At 41.1% G+C, this 15,260-nt stretch overlaps 1 protein-coding gene across 1 annotated transcript in view; it reads right to left on the reverse strand.

Moving 5' to 3' along the window:
* Positions 1-15,260, reverse strand: part of LOC124805126 (legumain-like) — a 165,625-nt gene that overhangs the window by 57,043 nt on the left and 93,322 nt on the right. Inside the window, exons 8-9 of the mRNA XM_047265586.1 lie at positions 12,332-12,450; positions 4,308-4,490 (exon numbers count right to left, since the gene is read on the reverse strand). Of these exons, the coding sequence (XP_047121542.1) occupies positions 4,308-4,490; positions 12,332-12,450 (302 nt within the window). The remainder of the gene's footprint in view (positions 1-4,307; positions 4,491-12,331; positions 12,451-15,260) is intronic.

Consider the following 15,260-nt stretch of genomic DNA (forward strand, 5'->3'; position numbering starts at 1 on the left):
TTCCTTATTACAAAAGCAACTTTCTGTGTCTGATTTGCATTCCACAATCAACAATGAGAGTTATCACTAATTCTTTGTATTGGACATGTGATCCATTAACAGTCCACATCACATAAAAAATTAATTCCAAATTCCACACACACACACACACACACACACACACACACAGAGAGAGAGAGAGAGAGAGAGAGAGAGAGAGAGAGAGAGAGAGAGAGAGACCAAAATTAATCACTATTTGAGTGTAATTCAGTTCCTTACAGTAGGTACTCAAATAAACCACAGTTTTGTTCTCAAACATCTTTGAAGTCTAGAAAAGGTGCTAGCTTTTACAAGCAGTACATCATAGGACCCATCAAGTGCAGAAATGTCCTGTCTGATGTGATTTTTCATCCCTTCACCGTTTTCACATTGTTGTGTGTTCACTTATCCTTTATTGGCCCCAAGAAGTGGAAGTTGAGGAAGGACAGATAATGTGAGCTTGCTAGCCATGCAGCATCTATGTCTGTCTACTGCTGTATTGGGAAAGAGAATCTGTGCCTCTTGGTGTGCAGGTACAGTGCACTGGCTAGGTGCACCATCCTGTTGCATCCATATCATCTGCCACCTCCACCGTAATTCAATATCTTGAGTAGAGCAGGCTGTCTGTTTTTAAGGAAGCTGCCTTAAAATGCTAAGCACAGCCCCAGCAATTGATGATATATTTGTGTTGATTATCTGTCTCCTGCAGCCAGTGGGGTTTCACAGAAGCCCCATAGTATTCCACAGAATGATCTGGCAAACTAGTGCTGCAAAACATTTACTTGCCTTTAAGAAAATCAATAGATTTGTTTAATGCTTAGTCACAAAAGATTAGCCAATCAGCCCAGTCCTCCACTGAAAGCTTTTGGTGCACATGCTAGCAGTACAGGTGCATTTTTGAGTCTTTCAAAATCAGTGCACCATGCTGCGTGAAATTTGTAACACTCTAATGAGTATCCACATACTTCTTTGTGTCTTTGCAAGTATCACATCCTTGCAAGTATCACATCCAATTCAGGGCATTGTTTTAGTTTCGCACAAGCTGTTTTACTGGGTGCAAGTCCCCAGTGCATCGAGCTCATTCTACTGCATCCCAAAACGTGTCTTCACAAAGGTTTCTCCCTTCTCACTCTATATAACTGAGCTGCCTCCTTGGCAATCTCATTACACATATGTAAATGAATACAAATTGCACTAAGGAATCGAGAAAGGGAGATCCACTTCAGCAACAACAATTAAACAAGATGTTAATATAGAAGTGCACTGGCAGCACTCATCCTTAAACAAAAGCTCATCTGTTATTTCTGAAGGTGGGTACATGTTGTAGTCTACAATGTGGTGTGGCAGGAAGAAGGCTGATGTATGTCCACAGCCAGCTCCAGTGCCCTATAGCACTTGTTATAACTGTAAACATTTGTTTACAAATTCTTACTAGTCCTGCTGGACCCGTATCGTGTGCCATGCTGTCTCATTCTGTCTGCTACCACAACCTAGCAACACTGCTCTATTGCTGCTGGAATATGTTTATTTTTCACGTTTTACTGTCCCTATTAATACACTGCTAAACCAGATATTGCACTAGACTAATAACGGACTGCTCTATCTAATGGGCACATAAAATTCTGTTTAACGAACATTTTGTTTGTAATGGAAACAAACCTGACATTATCTTATGACAGTGGGCTTCGCAAAAATCTGTGATAAGCAATATTTGTATGAGCCAACATCATCTCACGTTGCAAAAACAGAATTACAAATATCTGGCAAAACACCAGCAAAAATCCTCTCAATGATTCTGTTCGATCCCGTACATAAGGGTCCTATAATCTCTAGCTACTCGAGTAGTAGTTTGTAAATAGCTAGTAGATTGGAAAAAAGTAAACAGCAAAAAGCCACAGTCCACAGAAGTATGCAGTAAAAAGCCTAGTCTGCTAGAACTTCTAAATACATCATTAAGAACAATTTTTGAGAAGTTTTGTTTATGAGGTAACATGTGGGTAAAAACCAGCTAGAATATTATGAAAAGGATAAAAAGAGACATTCAATACATAATACAACACTTTTCTCCTGGAAACTTGTTGGTCTTATTCAGGATTCCAATATACCATATTATTGCCACTCTTTTGGTGGCAAAACCCTATTTTTCAACATAATCTCCATTCATTTGACAGGTGTACTCCACCTTACTATGAGGGGCTGTATGCCTGCATGGTAACATTCTACTGGTTGACAAAGAAGCCAACATCTTGCTGCATCAATAACCTCTCCTTCATCCACATACTGCTTCCCACGGAGTGCATTCTTCATTGGGCGAAACAGATGGAAATTGGAAGATGTGAGATCTGGGCTGTAGGGTGGATGAGGAAGAACAGTAAAGTGAAGTTTTGTAGCCACTCTCGGGTGAGCAGACTCGTGTAAGGCCTCGCATTATCACGGTGAAGGGGAAGTTCATTTGCATCTTTGTGGCAACGAACAAAATGAAACTTCCTGGCAGATTAAAACTGTGTGCCCGACCGAGACTCGAACTCGGGACCTTTGCCTTTCGCGGGCAAGTGCTCTACCATCTGAGCTACTGAAGCACGACTCACACCTGGTTGTCACAGCTTTACTTCTGCCAGTATCTCGTCTCCTACCTTCCAAACTTTACAGAAGCTCTCCTGCGAACCTTGCAGAACTAGCACTCCTGAAAGACAGGATATAGCAGACACATGGCTTAGCCACAGCCTGGGGGATGTTTCCAGAATGAGATTTTCACTCTGCAGCGGGGTGTGCACTGATATGAAACTTGCTGGCAGATTAAAACTGTGCGCCCGACCGAGACTCGAACTCGGGACCTTTGCCTTTCGCGGGCAAGTGCTCTACCATCTGAGCTACCGAAGCACGACTCACACCCGGTCCTCACAGCAGATGGTAGAGCACTTGCCCGCGAAAGGCAAAGGTCCCGAGTTCGAGTCTCGGTCAGGCACACAGTTTTAATCTGCCAGGAAGTTTCATATCAGCGCACACTCCGCTGCAGAGTTAAAATCTCATTCTGGAACACAATGAAGTTGTTTTTTCAATTTGCTGAGAGTAAGACAATACACAATACACTACAACTGTGCAAGGGAGGACATCAAAGCACAATAACTGCTTCAGAATCCTAGAAGACCACTGCCACGACTACTGGCTGAGGGTGCAGCTCTTAACTTTTTCTTCAGAAGAGAGACGGTGAGGCACCACTCCGTAGGCTGCTGTTTTGTTTCCAGTTTAATGCGATGAACCTATGTTCCATTGCATGTGATGATGTTCGACAAAAAATTGTCACAATAAGCATTATGAGGCTTATGATGACAATTTGTGCAGCCAGCTCCACACAGATGGTCTTCTGCTAGACAGTGAGGAACCGAGACAGCACACACCTCTGAGTACCCTAATTGGTGGACGAGTGTGTCAGCACTACCAACAGAGACGTATAGCTGTGCAGTGAGGTGTGCGATTGTGACGTATCGATCACCACAAATGAGACTGTCCACATGTTCCGACACTGCAGGAGTCACAGCTGTGTGGGGCGGGCCGGTACGTGGGAGATCAGACGAGTCTGCGCAACCTCGTTGCAATGATAACAGACACCTCACCCAATGATTCACCATACTTTTGTTCACTGTTGGGTCTCTCTAGACATTCTGCAAGCCCCTACAAATATCTACGATACTCTGGTTTTCAGCCAAAAGCCACACAATGAGAAGTCTTTTTTTGGAACATTCCTTCATTACACATGCTATTTTGAAGGCTACTTATGGCACCGCCTCCTATCGGAACTTCACGAACGGGCTGAAGTGGGAATATTCCATGATGTCCCACAAAAAATTCTGCAAATTTTAACTGAAATTGGGCAAGGAAAAAAAAAAGTGTTGTGTAACTTATTGAAAGCCCCTCGTAAATTACTACTCAGCACAGAGGAGGCGTTGAGACACACACAATTAAAAAGAGTACTAAACATTTGAACTTTTAGGTAACTGGGCCTTCTTCGTAAATAGAAACTACAAAAACATTCATTCATACAAGCACCTATCCCCTCCCCCCCTCCCCCTCTCTCTCTCTCTCTCTCTCTCTCTCTCTCTCTCTCTCTCTCTCTCTCTCTCTCACTCACACACACACACACACACACACACACACACACACACACACACACACACACACACACACACACACAGCCACTGCTTGTGGTCACTATGGTTTGAAATTAAGAGTAAATTTTTAAGTTTTTTTAGTTAATGTAACATACAAATTATCATTAGTATTTTTTTTACCATCTGCTCACATCCTTCAGTTGGCAATGGTGATGGCTGTTTATGATGGTTTGTGAAACCCATAAAATCAGCTGCACGCATAGATCCTAAATTCAAATCGCCATACTCTTCAACATGGCTCGTATTTGTCTCATAGCGCACCTCCTCAAATATGTGATGTAATGAGGCCTGTAGAAGATTTGTCTGAAAAAGAAGACAACCAATTACCCTTCATTAAAAAAATTTTATTTTATAAGGTAAGCCTTTAATAAAGTGCAAAATAAAACAGAAACATCAAATGGAAGATGAGCTCTCAATACACTTATTGTTAACTATGATGTAGGTTCAGTTAGCTATGACATACCCACTAAATTTGAAGAACAGGCCGATCCTTACATTATGCAAGTGACAATTACTGTACCACTCTCAGACTGTGTTAAAATTTTGTGTGCAAGTTTGCTAAATGATTAGAGGAAGACGACAAATTTCTTGCCCACTAATATCTATACTATGTGAGTACGGGCCTCATAAGTGATAAAAAACTAAAGCTGTCATCAGCTCAAAGGCTGAATACCACAGAGCTTCCTCTGACCTATGAACTAACTTACCCAGACAGTGATACAGGGACCTACAATTTTATGTTGACTCCAAAAAAATACTCTGTAACTCAGCATTTTTCATACTAACGAATATCAACAGAGGTGAAAGAAGTGACAAGCGAACATAAAAATTCTAAGACTGACCAGTGGCTGAATCCCTGACTTCGGATCTGTAATCTGGCAATTAACCACTGAGCCGCACTCCTCTGAAGTGAAGGGTGACAAAATGTCTGGGCATATTTAAAAAGTTATGGCCAAATCTGAAGTGGTTATTTCAGTGAATAATTGTGATAAAGCTGCAAAACATGGCAAAAGGATTCCACAGATTGCACTATGCACATTCTGCAAGTCTCATATAATTTGACTCATATTTTTGATCTTACTGACTCTTAAAGTGGTTAATAAATTTTTCATGCTAATATTTTTCCCATATGTAAGTGGCATGGTTTTTTTGCATACCTACAAACCTAAAAGTGATAAAACCAGCACATTTTACAAAGAAGACAAAAATGTCATGAAGAAAGACAGCTTCCTAAGAGAACTAAGCGAACATGGGAGAAATTTTGTCACTTCAACATTTCTTGATGACCAAGTGCTACTTGGAGCAAAAGTAGTGACTTAAATAAAGTAAAATGTATGGAACATGCACAACTGAACTGTCTTGAACTACCTCACCAAGTTTTTCAATTCTATTGCAATTATTCAGTGAACTACAGCACTTTACACTCTGCCAAAATTTTATCACTCTTCACTGTGCATTGATTGACTATTCTGCACATCTGGTAGAATATTTTGTAAGTTATATTATGGGCAGACCAGTTCATCACTGAAGGCAATTAAAGACGTGCAACCATGGCAGGCCCTTCTTGTGTGTCTGTCACTAACAAGGGAACCTCCCCATCGCACCCCCCTCAGTTTTAGTTATAAGTTGGCACAGTGGATAGGCCTTGGAAAACTGAACACACATCAATCGAGAAAACAGGAAGAAGTTGTGTGGGACTATGAAAAAATAAACAAAATATACAAACTGAGTAGTCCATGTGCAAGATAGGCATGGGGAGGTTCCCTTGTAAGTGGAATTGCATATTCATAACTAAGTGGAATATAGTTTTGCTTCTTCATACAGTGTCTCTTACAACAAATAACAAACCTGTAATTCTCTCTGAACATGTATTGATAGTGCTAACTCACACACTGTTTAACAGTAAGTACAAACTCTAATCAAAGCACCAAACTTTTAAGTTTTCTGCTGTGTACTACGAAGAAAGTAGTACTAACACTATTATAGGTTGCTATCCATTTTCTTGTTTTCAACTGCCTGCATCTTGTTTAATAAATGGAGTTGCTGTTACTGCACAAAAAGTTTTGGTGATGAGATGGCTGAACAGTCAAGGCATTCATGAATATTTTCAAGAAACGCTGACTGTAACAAAAGTCTTGAGGCAGCAATAGATGCAGCATGTCTATTAACATCAGTTACTGGTCCAACATCTGCTCAACGTCCCATGAGATTCTCTTTCCCACCAGTAATGACTTAAATAAGCTGTTTTCAGCATTTTTACGCAAAAGTTAGATTGTGCAATATACTTTGCAGCTCATATTACCAAGAATCCTTTGGTAGCTTAAAAATTCTCTCGTCTTGTCTCATTTCCTTTACATTGAAATTGAACACACAAAGTTTTACAGTTTCATGATTAAGAGGCAATAGAATCACTTCTGTTTCATCAGAGGGCAACACCAATTTAAAAAAGGGCCAAAAATTCAATACAGTAATGACAAATATTGTTACCCATGCTAGCAAGCATAGACATTACTTTAAAAAATGGAATTCGTGAATGTATATCAATTGTTGATAGGAAGAATCATGCATGCACTAATAGATTGTGTAAGAAAGTGGTTCCATTCTGCAAACTGGCATACACTGAAGTACAAACTGAACTAATTATCACTTAGCTACATATCAGAAACCCTTAATTGCTCTATTTTTGTATTTCACAGCACAGTAAGCTCACAGTAAGGGCAGTCCATGCAAGACTCTTCCTCCTATGACTACAAGAGCAATTTCTGGTCAACATACAAGCACACTAAGGGTTTATTTTTTCAAACTGACATTTCATTTTAAGAAGAAAATGATTACAGCTTTTAAACATTTTTCAAAAATCTTTATTAAAATAACATCAGTTCCAGTCAAACAACAGACCAACTTCAGGCATTAATAATTACATTAATTACAGATATTGCACCAAAACATTATGATTTCTATAAAAAGCACCCTTATCCATGAACTGTTTCCATGGTATGAGATTACATATTCCTTCAGTCTGGTCCTATGCATTGCTCTGACAACAAATATCATCATGGGTTTGTGGCTTTCATTGAAACAAAGCTTCTTTAGTCCCACTAGCCACTGAATGTAAGAAATGCCGCTTAATCATTTCCCAAGCTCTCCAGAGCAATCATGTAATTATTATGCAGCAGCCACTGTGGTACAACACGCATCAAATGGTGCACACAGCATTGTGGTTATTGTCCACTCGTTGACAAAGATAGTGAAATGCTTGTCCTAAGTATGTGAATCGTGACACAATCCTGACTCCCTCCTTTCAAGTATCCATGCCATGCCCGATTTTCCATACGATCCATAAATACTTAACATGTAACTGGGTGGTTGATTTTTTTATTAATTTTTTTGTGTGTGTATGTGAGGGGGGCAGCACCAGTGAGGTCATCAGTCCCATTATCTAAGATGGCAGAAATCAAGGCGCAACAACACAAACAGCACAGTCCAGTTAAGAGGAAGGGATAGTATGTAAACAAAAAAAAGGGACATCAGGGCAGCAGGAGAAGAACAGGAGGGGGGGGGGGGGGGAATGAGCAGGGCTACACCAAAAATGCTATGCACAGTGAGGGACTAGAACCAGCATCGCCACCAACCCGTTCCACCAGAGGAAGAAGACACAAGGAAAGGGGAAACAAAACACTACAACAGACCAGACAAAATTGTGGGAAAAGGCAGGGAGAATCTGGCTGGCGTGGAGGCAAGCTCAAGGCCTCCATAACCAACACCTAATCTAATTGAGGGACTACAATTCCAGATGAAAATTCAAAGACAAACCACTTTAGTGAAGAAAACTGAGGACAGACGTAACCATGCTGGGTCGTCCACTTAACACCTGAGACAAGAAAGGTGGGAGGGCATATTAAGTGTGAAGGACAAAAAGGCAGGGACAGTCAAACGATAAATGGATATCTGCAACTACAAAGAGGGGGCGGGGGAGGAGGGGGCGGCCCATTGTGGAGTAAGAAACCATGGATCAGTCTAATATGGCCAATACGAAGATGTTTGAGAATGGTGGATTTCCACTGGGAGAGGTGGAGATTAGGAACGCCATGTAGTGTGAGTTTCTTGGATGGTCCAAAGTTTATTAGACAGGGGGGTAGCCTTCCAAGAGTCAACCCACGATTGAGCAAAAAGGGATTTGATGAAAAACCGCAAATCCGCCTCCAGTGGGGTATAGACATGGAGAATGGTTGACCGCCCCCCACTCCACACCACCACCCTCCCACCACAACCAGCCAGACAATTGCAGGAAGTTCAGAACCAATGATACCTAAATGCTCAGGAACCCAAAGGAAATCAATCGAACAAGCAGCGTCACCAAGAACAGCAAGTGTGTCGTGGATGGCAGAGACCAAGGTGTGGTGGCAAGAACAACATGCAATAGCCTGAAAGCCACTCATTGAGTCTGTACAAAACAAAACTTGGATGAGAGAGGACCGTTTAATGCATAAGAGGGTCTGATAGACTGCCATCAATTCCATAGTAAACACCCTGCACGTGACAGACAAGAGGTGGTGTTCCATGCCAACATGAGACATGATGGCATATTCCACATGAAGCATCCTGAAACTCCCGTAAGGGCAGGCAGCGAGCAGGTGATTGCCCAAAGCTGCAAAAAGACTGGAATAGGAGGGGTGTGCAGGGGAAGTGCGGATAGTGATGGCATAGGAAACCATGAGTTAGAACAGCTGAATTGCAATGGGAGGGATCCCAGCATCACTCAGAAGACTACTGACAGGGCTAGTGTGAAATGCAACAGTTGCTCCAAAAGGAGTAGCATGGAAGGGGCAGTTGATCCATAAACTTGACAACAATAGCCCAGATGAGACAGAAATAATGCCCAGTATCAACAGAGAATCGTCAAATAATCCCCACCCAAAGAGATGTGGCCAAGGAAGCAAAGAACATTGAGTTTACAAAAACAGCCAACCTTTAGGTAATGGATATGGGGCAACCAAGAAGCTTGTTGTCAAAAAGACCACCCAAGAAATGGATCTGGGAGACCGTGGTCAAGCACCGAGCATCAAGGTAGAGCTCCAGATTAGGATGGACTGTAGTACATGGACAGAAATGCACCACCCTTCAATTAAGGGGTAAGAATTGAAAACTGTGAAAGAGTGTACACATCGAAGCACACTGGATGGCACCCTGCAGCTGTCATTCCACAGAGGGCACTGAGTGGGAGTTATTCCAAATATGGAAATCATCTACATACAGAGCAGAGGTGACCAATTGTCTGTCAGAAGCCCCAAGTCCATTTCTAGCGATGAGAAAAAGAAGGACGCTTAATAAAGAACAGTGTCACAACCCGGACTCTGAACAACCGATGGGACAGGAAGTGGGAAAAAAATTGGAATGGACCCCCAAAGACCTCACTCACACAATAATAGGAGGATGTGATGGTGCAAAGTTGTGTTGTAGGCCTTACAAAGATCGAAGAAGACTGCAACAGGATGACAGTGCTGAGAAAATGCCTACCGAACTGTGGTGTCCAATCAAAGCAGATGATCAATCGGAGACCATCCCTCCAGAAAGCTGCACTGGTAAGGAGATAAAGGGTCCCGAGATTCAACGGCCCAATTGAGCTGATGGGCTACCATCCATTCTGGTGACTTACAGGGAACACTGTGGTCAGCCTCACTGGCTGGTAACTATCAAGGGATGACAGATATTTGGTAGGCTTGAGAACAGGAACCACAATGCTCTCTATCTACTGACAGGAGAAAATGCCTTGGTACCAAATATGGTTAAACACCTGGACATGATATTGTCATTGTGAAGGACTGAGGTGTTGAAGCAATTGATCAGGGCCACAAGCTGAATTGTGGGAAGAAGAGAGGGCCAGAAGAGGCTCCCATTCAGTAGAAGATTCATTGAGGATCTCACCAGACAGGAGTAAAAGGCGACTGAAATTAGAACTCACTGCTGCTTTCTTCTTTACTGACATGTGAGTGAGTTCTCTAGCCTTTAAATCAGGACAAGGGGAAATGTTTTCAAAAAATGTCAAGTGGGACAGACTGGCCCATAATTGAACACTGACCAATAGATCATTTACAGTCTGCACATCAAGGATCTAGGACAAATTATCTTTCTCTAGATGCTTATCATTTATTTTCCATACTTACATTTGCAGAAACATAAACTGTTTTACAGAAGGTTTCTTATTAATATGATAAACTAAAATACATGTTCTACGAATACTGTACAAAAACTTTAGTAAAATTTTAAAATAAAAGATATATCTGTAAAATTGTTATCTCCACTGCCGCTTTCTTTCTCAAGAGAAATATTTAACTGGTCCTTATGCCACATTCTGGATCATCAAATTATAAACAAAAATGGGTAATTTATTGGAAAATGCCTTGCATGCCACTAAATACCAAATATAACCAGACACTTCCATGCAAAATGCCAATGCCGTGTTTTTCAAACATGGATAGTTCCAGCAGCAAACAAAACTGCTCCACAATGGTAGCGTGACACATGTAAGCTTATCACTTAGCGTAGCATGAACAGCACCTTAAGGTTGAGACACACACAGTATGTCCCAACTAGAGCTGGCTTCATGTTGGAAGTGTAAAGATACAAGTGAAGAAGAAATCTCATTTAAACACAACAATCAGCATCGGAAACAAGGAAGCCACCTATGAAACAATGTCTAGAATATTGCATTCAATGTAAGCAAAATATAAACTGTGAAAAAACTAAGGAGCAAGTAAGAATCATTAGAATGCATACTACAGAAGACTGAAATACACTGCACTGATAAACCTTCACTAATCCACATCTTCCCCCCCCCCCCCCCCTTCCACACACTACTCAATAGTTCCCCCTTCCTCTTTCCAGTCCACACCTCCACTTTGTCTTCTTCACGTGCCACACCTCGCCAGCTCCAATGCCTGTAAGTTGCATGCCTAGCCCGTGCATCTGCCGCACCTCCCTCCTGAATTCCTAGCCTTTACATCTCCTGCCTCACTCCAAACTGCTAGCTATGAGTCCCCAACCTGTTCCGTCCTGCTTTCTGCCTATTTCTCCCTATACTTACTCCACACAACGCAAGCCTCACACCAGTCCACCTGCCAGAAGCACTTCTTCTGAATACTAGGGAAGTTTTTATTCTTTGTTGTGTGGCTGTCAATAACTTCTATTCAATGAGTGGTCTTCTTTTATCCTAACTTATTTACATTTTCAGAACTGCCTTTGCTGTAAAGATATTAGTAATCTCCCTTTACCTACACAAGTGCCAGCTAGAGGCATATGACAAAGACCAACATTATTTCTCAGTTTCATTTGTAATTATGGCCTTGTGTGGTTCAGAGTATCAAGCACTGACCACTGAAGCATATTTAAAAATAACGAGTCTCCCATCACAGTACAGTAACTGTTTCGTCATTCTTTCAAATTGAAACGTCATGACAGTCCCAAACCATCAGGTGATTGTATGGTGGACAGAACTATTCTGGATTACCGCATCCTATGCAAAGAAGAAAAGTCGAGGGCAAAACAGGTCACAGCAGACTGCAGAGCGAGTGGAGGAGTCACATCAAGCACTCATCTGCAATCCTCATTGCTCTGCTGCCAGACATACCTTGGCACTAACAATGACAAATCATTCCCTGCAGTACAAGATCTTTAATTACCTGCATGTCCTCCCATACAAAATGCAGGTCGTATAGAAACTAAATGAACAGGATAAAGTTACCCGGCAAATCTTCACCTTACACTTCCTGATTTTTTCTTGTGGAGATAATTGAAGAGTCAAGTGATTGCCACACATCCTCATACTGTGGCTGAACCCAAGGATAGGAAACATAGTTGTGTACGGGATCTTACTGAACATGCTGAATCAGCTGATAGAAAGTTTCAACCACCACCTTTAGGGTGCACACAAAGTGATGGCAACAAATTTATGGTGTAATATTAAAAACCAAGTAAAGGGCATATGATGTACACTGTGGTATATATTTTTCTTTGTTTTCAATGTGTGTTTCAATAAATACGTAATTTTTCCATCTTCTGTCATTTTTTATATCCTTCTATTCAGTCTGCCAGACTGTAGTAAGACAATGTAGCTTATAAACTGTGTTTGAAACATAATAAATTACCTGTTCAACATCATGCATCCAATTAACACTGAAGACGTCACCAAGAAATGTATTCAGTGGTCCATACATGCACCATGCATAGGATGATTCGTGAGGGTCAGCAGCAGTAACCACAAAAACTGGAATGCAGGCAAAAGAAACACAGTCAGCATCTTTATAGCAATCTTTTTTTAATTGTATATTGACAATGCATTGTGGGATAAGACAGCACTTTCAGGATATCAAAACAATAGCACATGCTACAAGGAAACTATTTTATCCCAGGTACAGTTGTTTAAGAGCTCTGGTAAACACTTTCTCACTGGTAAAACATGCTTCACAGTGATTATCTGCTGTCTGTCTAATTTAAAAATAAAAACGGCAAACATAGAAGATGCACAAAAACAGTAGTTGTCACTCAAAAATCTCATCTAAAAAATAAAAAAGCCTTATCAAATAAATGAAAAGCTCCTTATCATAGATGGATAACTCCAACTCCATTTTTTTCACTTTTTTATGGGGCCAAAAACTAACATACAGTATGTATGGTGTAGAACACTGAATATTTTTAGGTGATTCTTATGATCCCTTGAAAGTAAAGTCCAGTACAGTTTTCAATATGAAGTAACAAGGCTGAAATTTGTGAATAAATTTGGAAGCTGTCCAGTATTCACCCCCCACCCCCCCACCCCGTCCCACCTTGTGAGTATTTGTGCAAATTTGAAATTGAAGGCAGACATTTTTAACAGACATGGGAAGAAGGTGTAATTAGATGAATGATGAACACCAACAGTTCAGTATCAATCACTACACCAAGGAGCTACTCAGCTTCTTCTGCGACAATATAATTAAATTTTCCTTGAGATATATGAGCCCCCCACTTAATCTATGATAATGATGGAAGCTAGAAAAATTAATTAAAATTTGTGCCATGGCTGGACTTGAACTCAAGTCTCCTTGCGTACTAGGCAGATGTGCTAGCCATTACACCACCATAGCAGTATAGGTAACACAGCTGCGTAGACTACCGTAATTCAATGCCCCCCCCCCCCCAATCTAAAACGTACTTCAATTAAAATCTTCAACTTATTTTCCCCTTCTTAAATTGTCACTATTGCCGAGGCTCTCTGGTATTGGAATAGCACCCCAGAATGTCCAAATTTCAATACCAGAGAGGCTCAGCAACAGTGACGATTTAAGAGGGGGAAAATAAGCTGATGATGTGAACTGAAGTCTGTGCTGAGGAGAGCATTTAACTAGGGTGGTCCACACAGCTGTGTTACCTATACTGCTACAGTGGTGTAATGACTAGCACACCTGCCACAAAAGCAAGGAGACTTGGGTTCAAATCTTGGCCATGGCACAAATTTTAATTCATATCTTTAGCTTCCATCATTATCATTGACATGTGTAATTTTTGAAATCAGTGTCCTTGACACTGTATTATAAAAATTAATTTTAATCACAATTTTTATAATAATAAAAATGAATCAGTACAAATAAGTACCCCACAGTTCAAAACTCCCAATTGGGCAAAGCAGAAACACAGTGAGATATTACTTTCTTAATCTTCGTGTATTATGTAATCTTTACTCAAAATTTACTCAGGTTTGCAAAAAATTAATATTCTTGTGATGCTGATGGGCTACTTAATATTGTCAATCAAAATTTCTTCACAAACTGAACTTCACAAATGCTCATATTAACCACTTTCACTATGGACAACGCTTTCCACTTCATTCTGAACCTGTGCTGAATTCAAGGTGCAGAAATGACAGACTTCTTAGTTACAGGAAAGAGAGATCCTCCAGTGATGTAATTCAGATTTCCATTGACAAGAATATCTTTTCTAATTTTTTATCATGTTCGAATCAACCTTTTACCCTTTTACATCTGATAATATAATTTTTTAGTTTATTTTATTAATGCTTTTGCCTTTTCTCTCCAGTTAGAGGCAATCCAGTCTCTCACCATCAACTTCAGTGTATGTCATGTGGGGCTCCTGCAAGCACGCAGAAGTTGTTGTTTTTTTTTTTTTGTGGGGTTTAAGGGCGCTCAACTGCTGAGGTCATTAGCGCCCAAGGCAAGCAGAAGTGCTGCATCACAATGTGGCATGGGCTCAACTAATGTTCGAAGTGGTGCTGGAGGGAAGTGACACCATGAATCCTGCAGGGCTGTTTTTATATCCGTAAGAGTACGAGGGGGTGGAGATCTCTTCTGAACATCAATTTGCAGGGCATCCAAGATATGCTCAATAATGTTTATATCTTGGGAGTTTGGTGGGCCAGCAGAAGTTTTTAAGCTCAGAAGAGTGTTCCTGGAGCCACTCTGCAGCAATTCTTGTCGTGTGGGTTGTCGTATTGACCTGCTGCCCAAGTCGGTGGGAATGCACAATGCAATGAAAGGATGAAGGTGATCAAACAGGATGCTTACATACGTATCTAGACGTATAAGGGGTCCCATATCGCCCCAACTGCACACACCCCAGACGAGAGCCTCCACCAGCTTGAACAGTCCCCTGCTGACATGCAGGGTCCATGGATTCGTAAGGTTATCTCCATACTTGTACATGTCCATCCGCTTGGTAATATTTGAAACGAGTCTTGTCCGACAAGACAACATGTTTCCAGTCATCAACAGTCCAATGTCAGCATTGAAAAGCAAGGCGTAAAGCTTTGTGTCATGCATTCATCAAGGGTACATGAGTGGGCCTTCAGCTCTGAAAGCTCATATCGATGATGTTTCATCGAATGGTTCACATGCTGATACTTGTTGATGGCCCAGCATTGAAATCTGCAGCAATCTGAGGAAATGTTGTACTTCTGTCACGTTGAACAATTCTCTTCAGTTGTCATTCATCCCGTTCTTGCAGGACCTTTTTCCAGCCGCAGCAATGTTGGAGATTTGATGTTTTACCAGATTCCTGATATTCACAGTACATACATGAAAA

Source organism: Schistocerca piceifrons, chromosome 1 (assembly GCF_021461385.2).
Source record: "Schistocerca piceifrons isolate TAMUIC-IGC-003096 chromosome 1, iqSchPice1.1, whole genome shotgun sequence".
In the NCBI taxonomy this organism is placed as follows: domain Eukaryota; kingdom Metazoa; phylum Arthropoda; class Insecta; order Orthoptera; family Acrididae; genus Schistocerca; species Schistocerca piceifrons.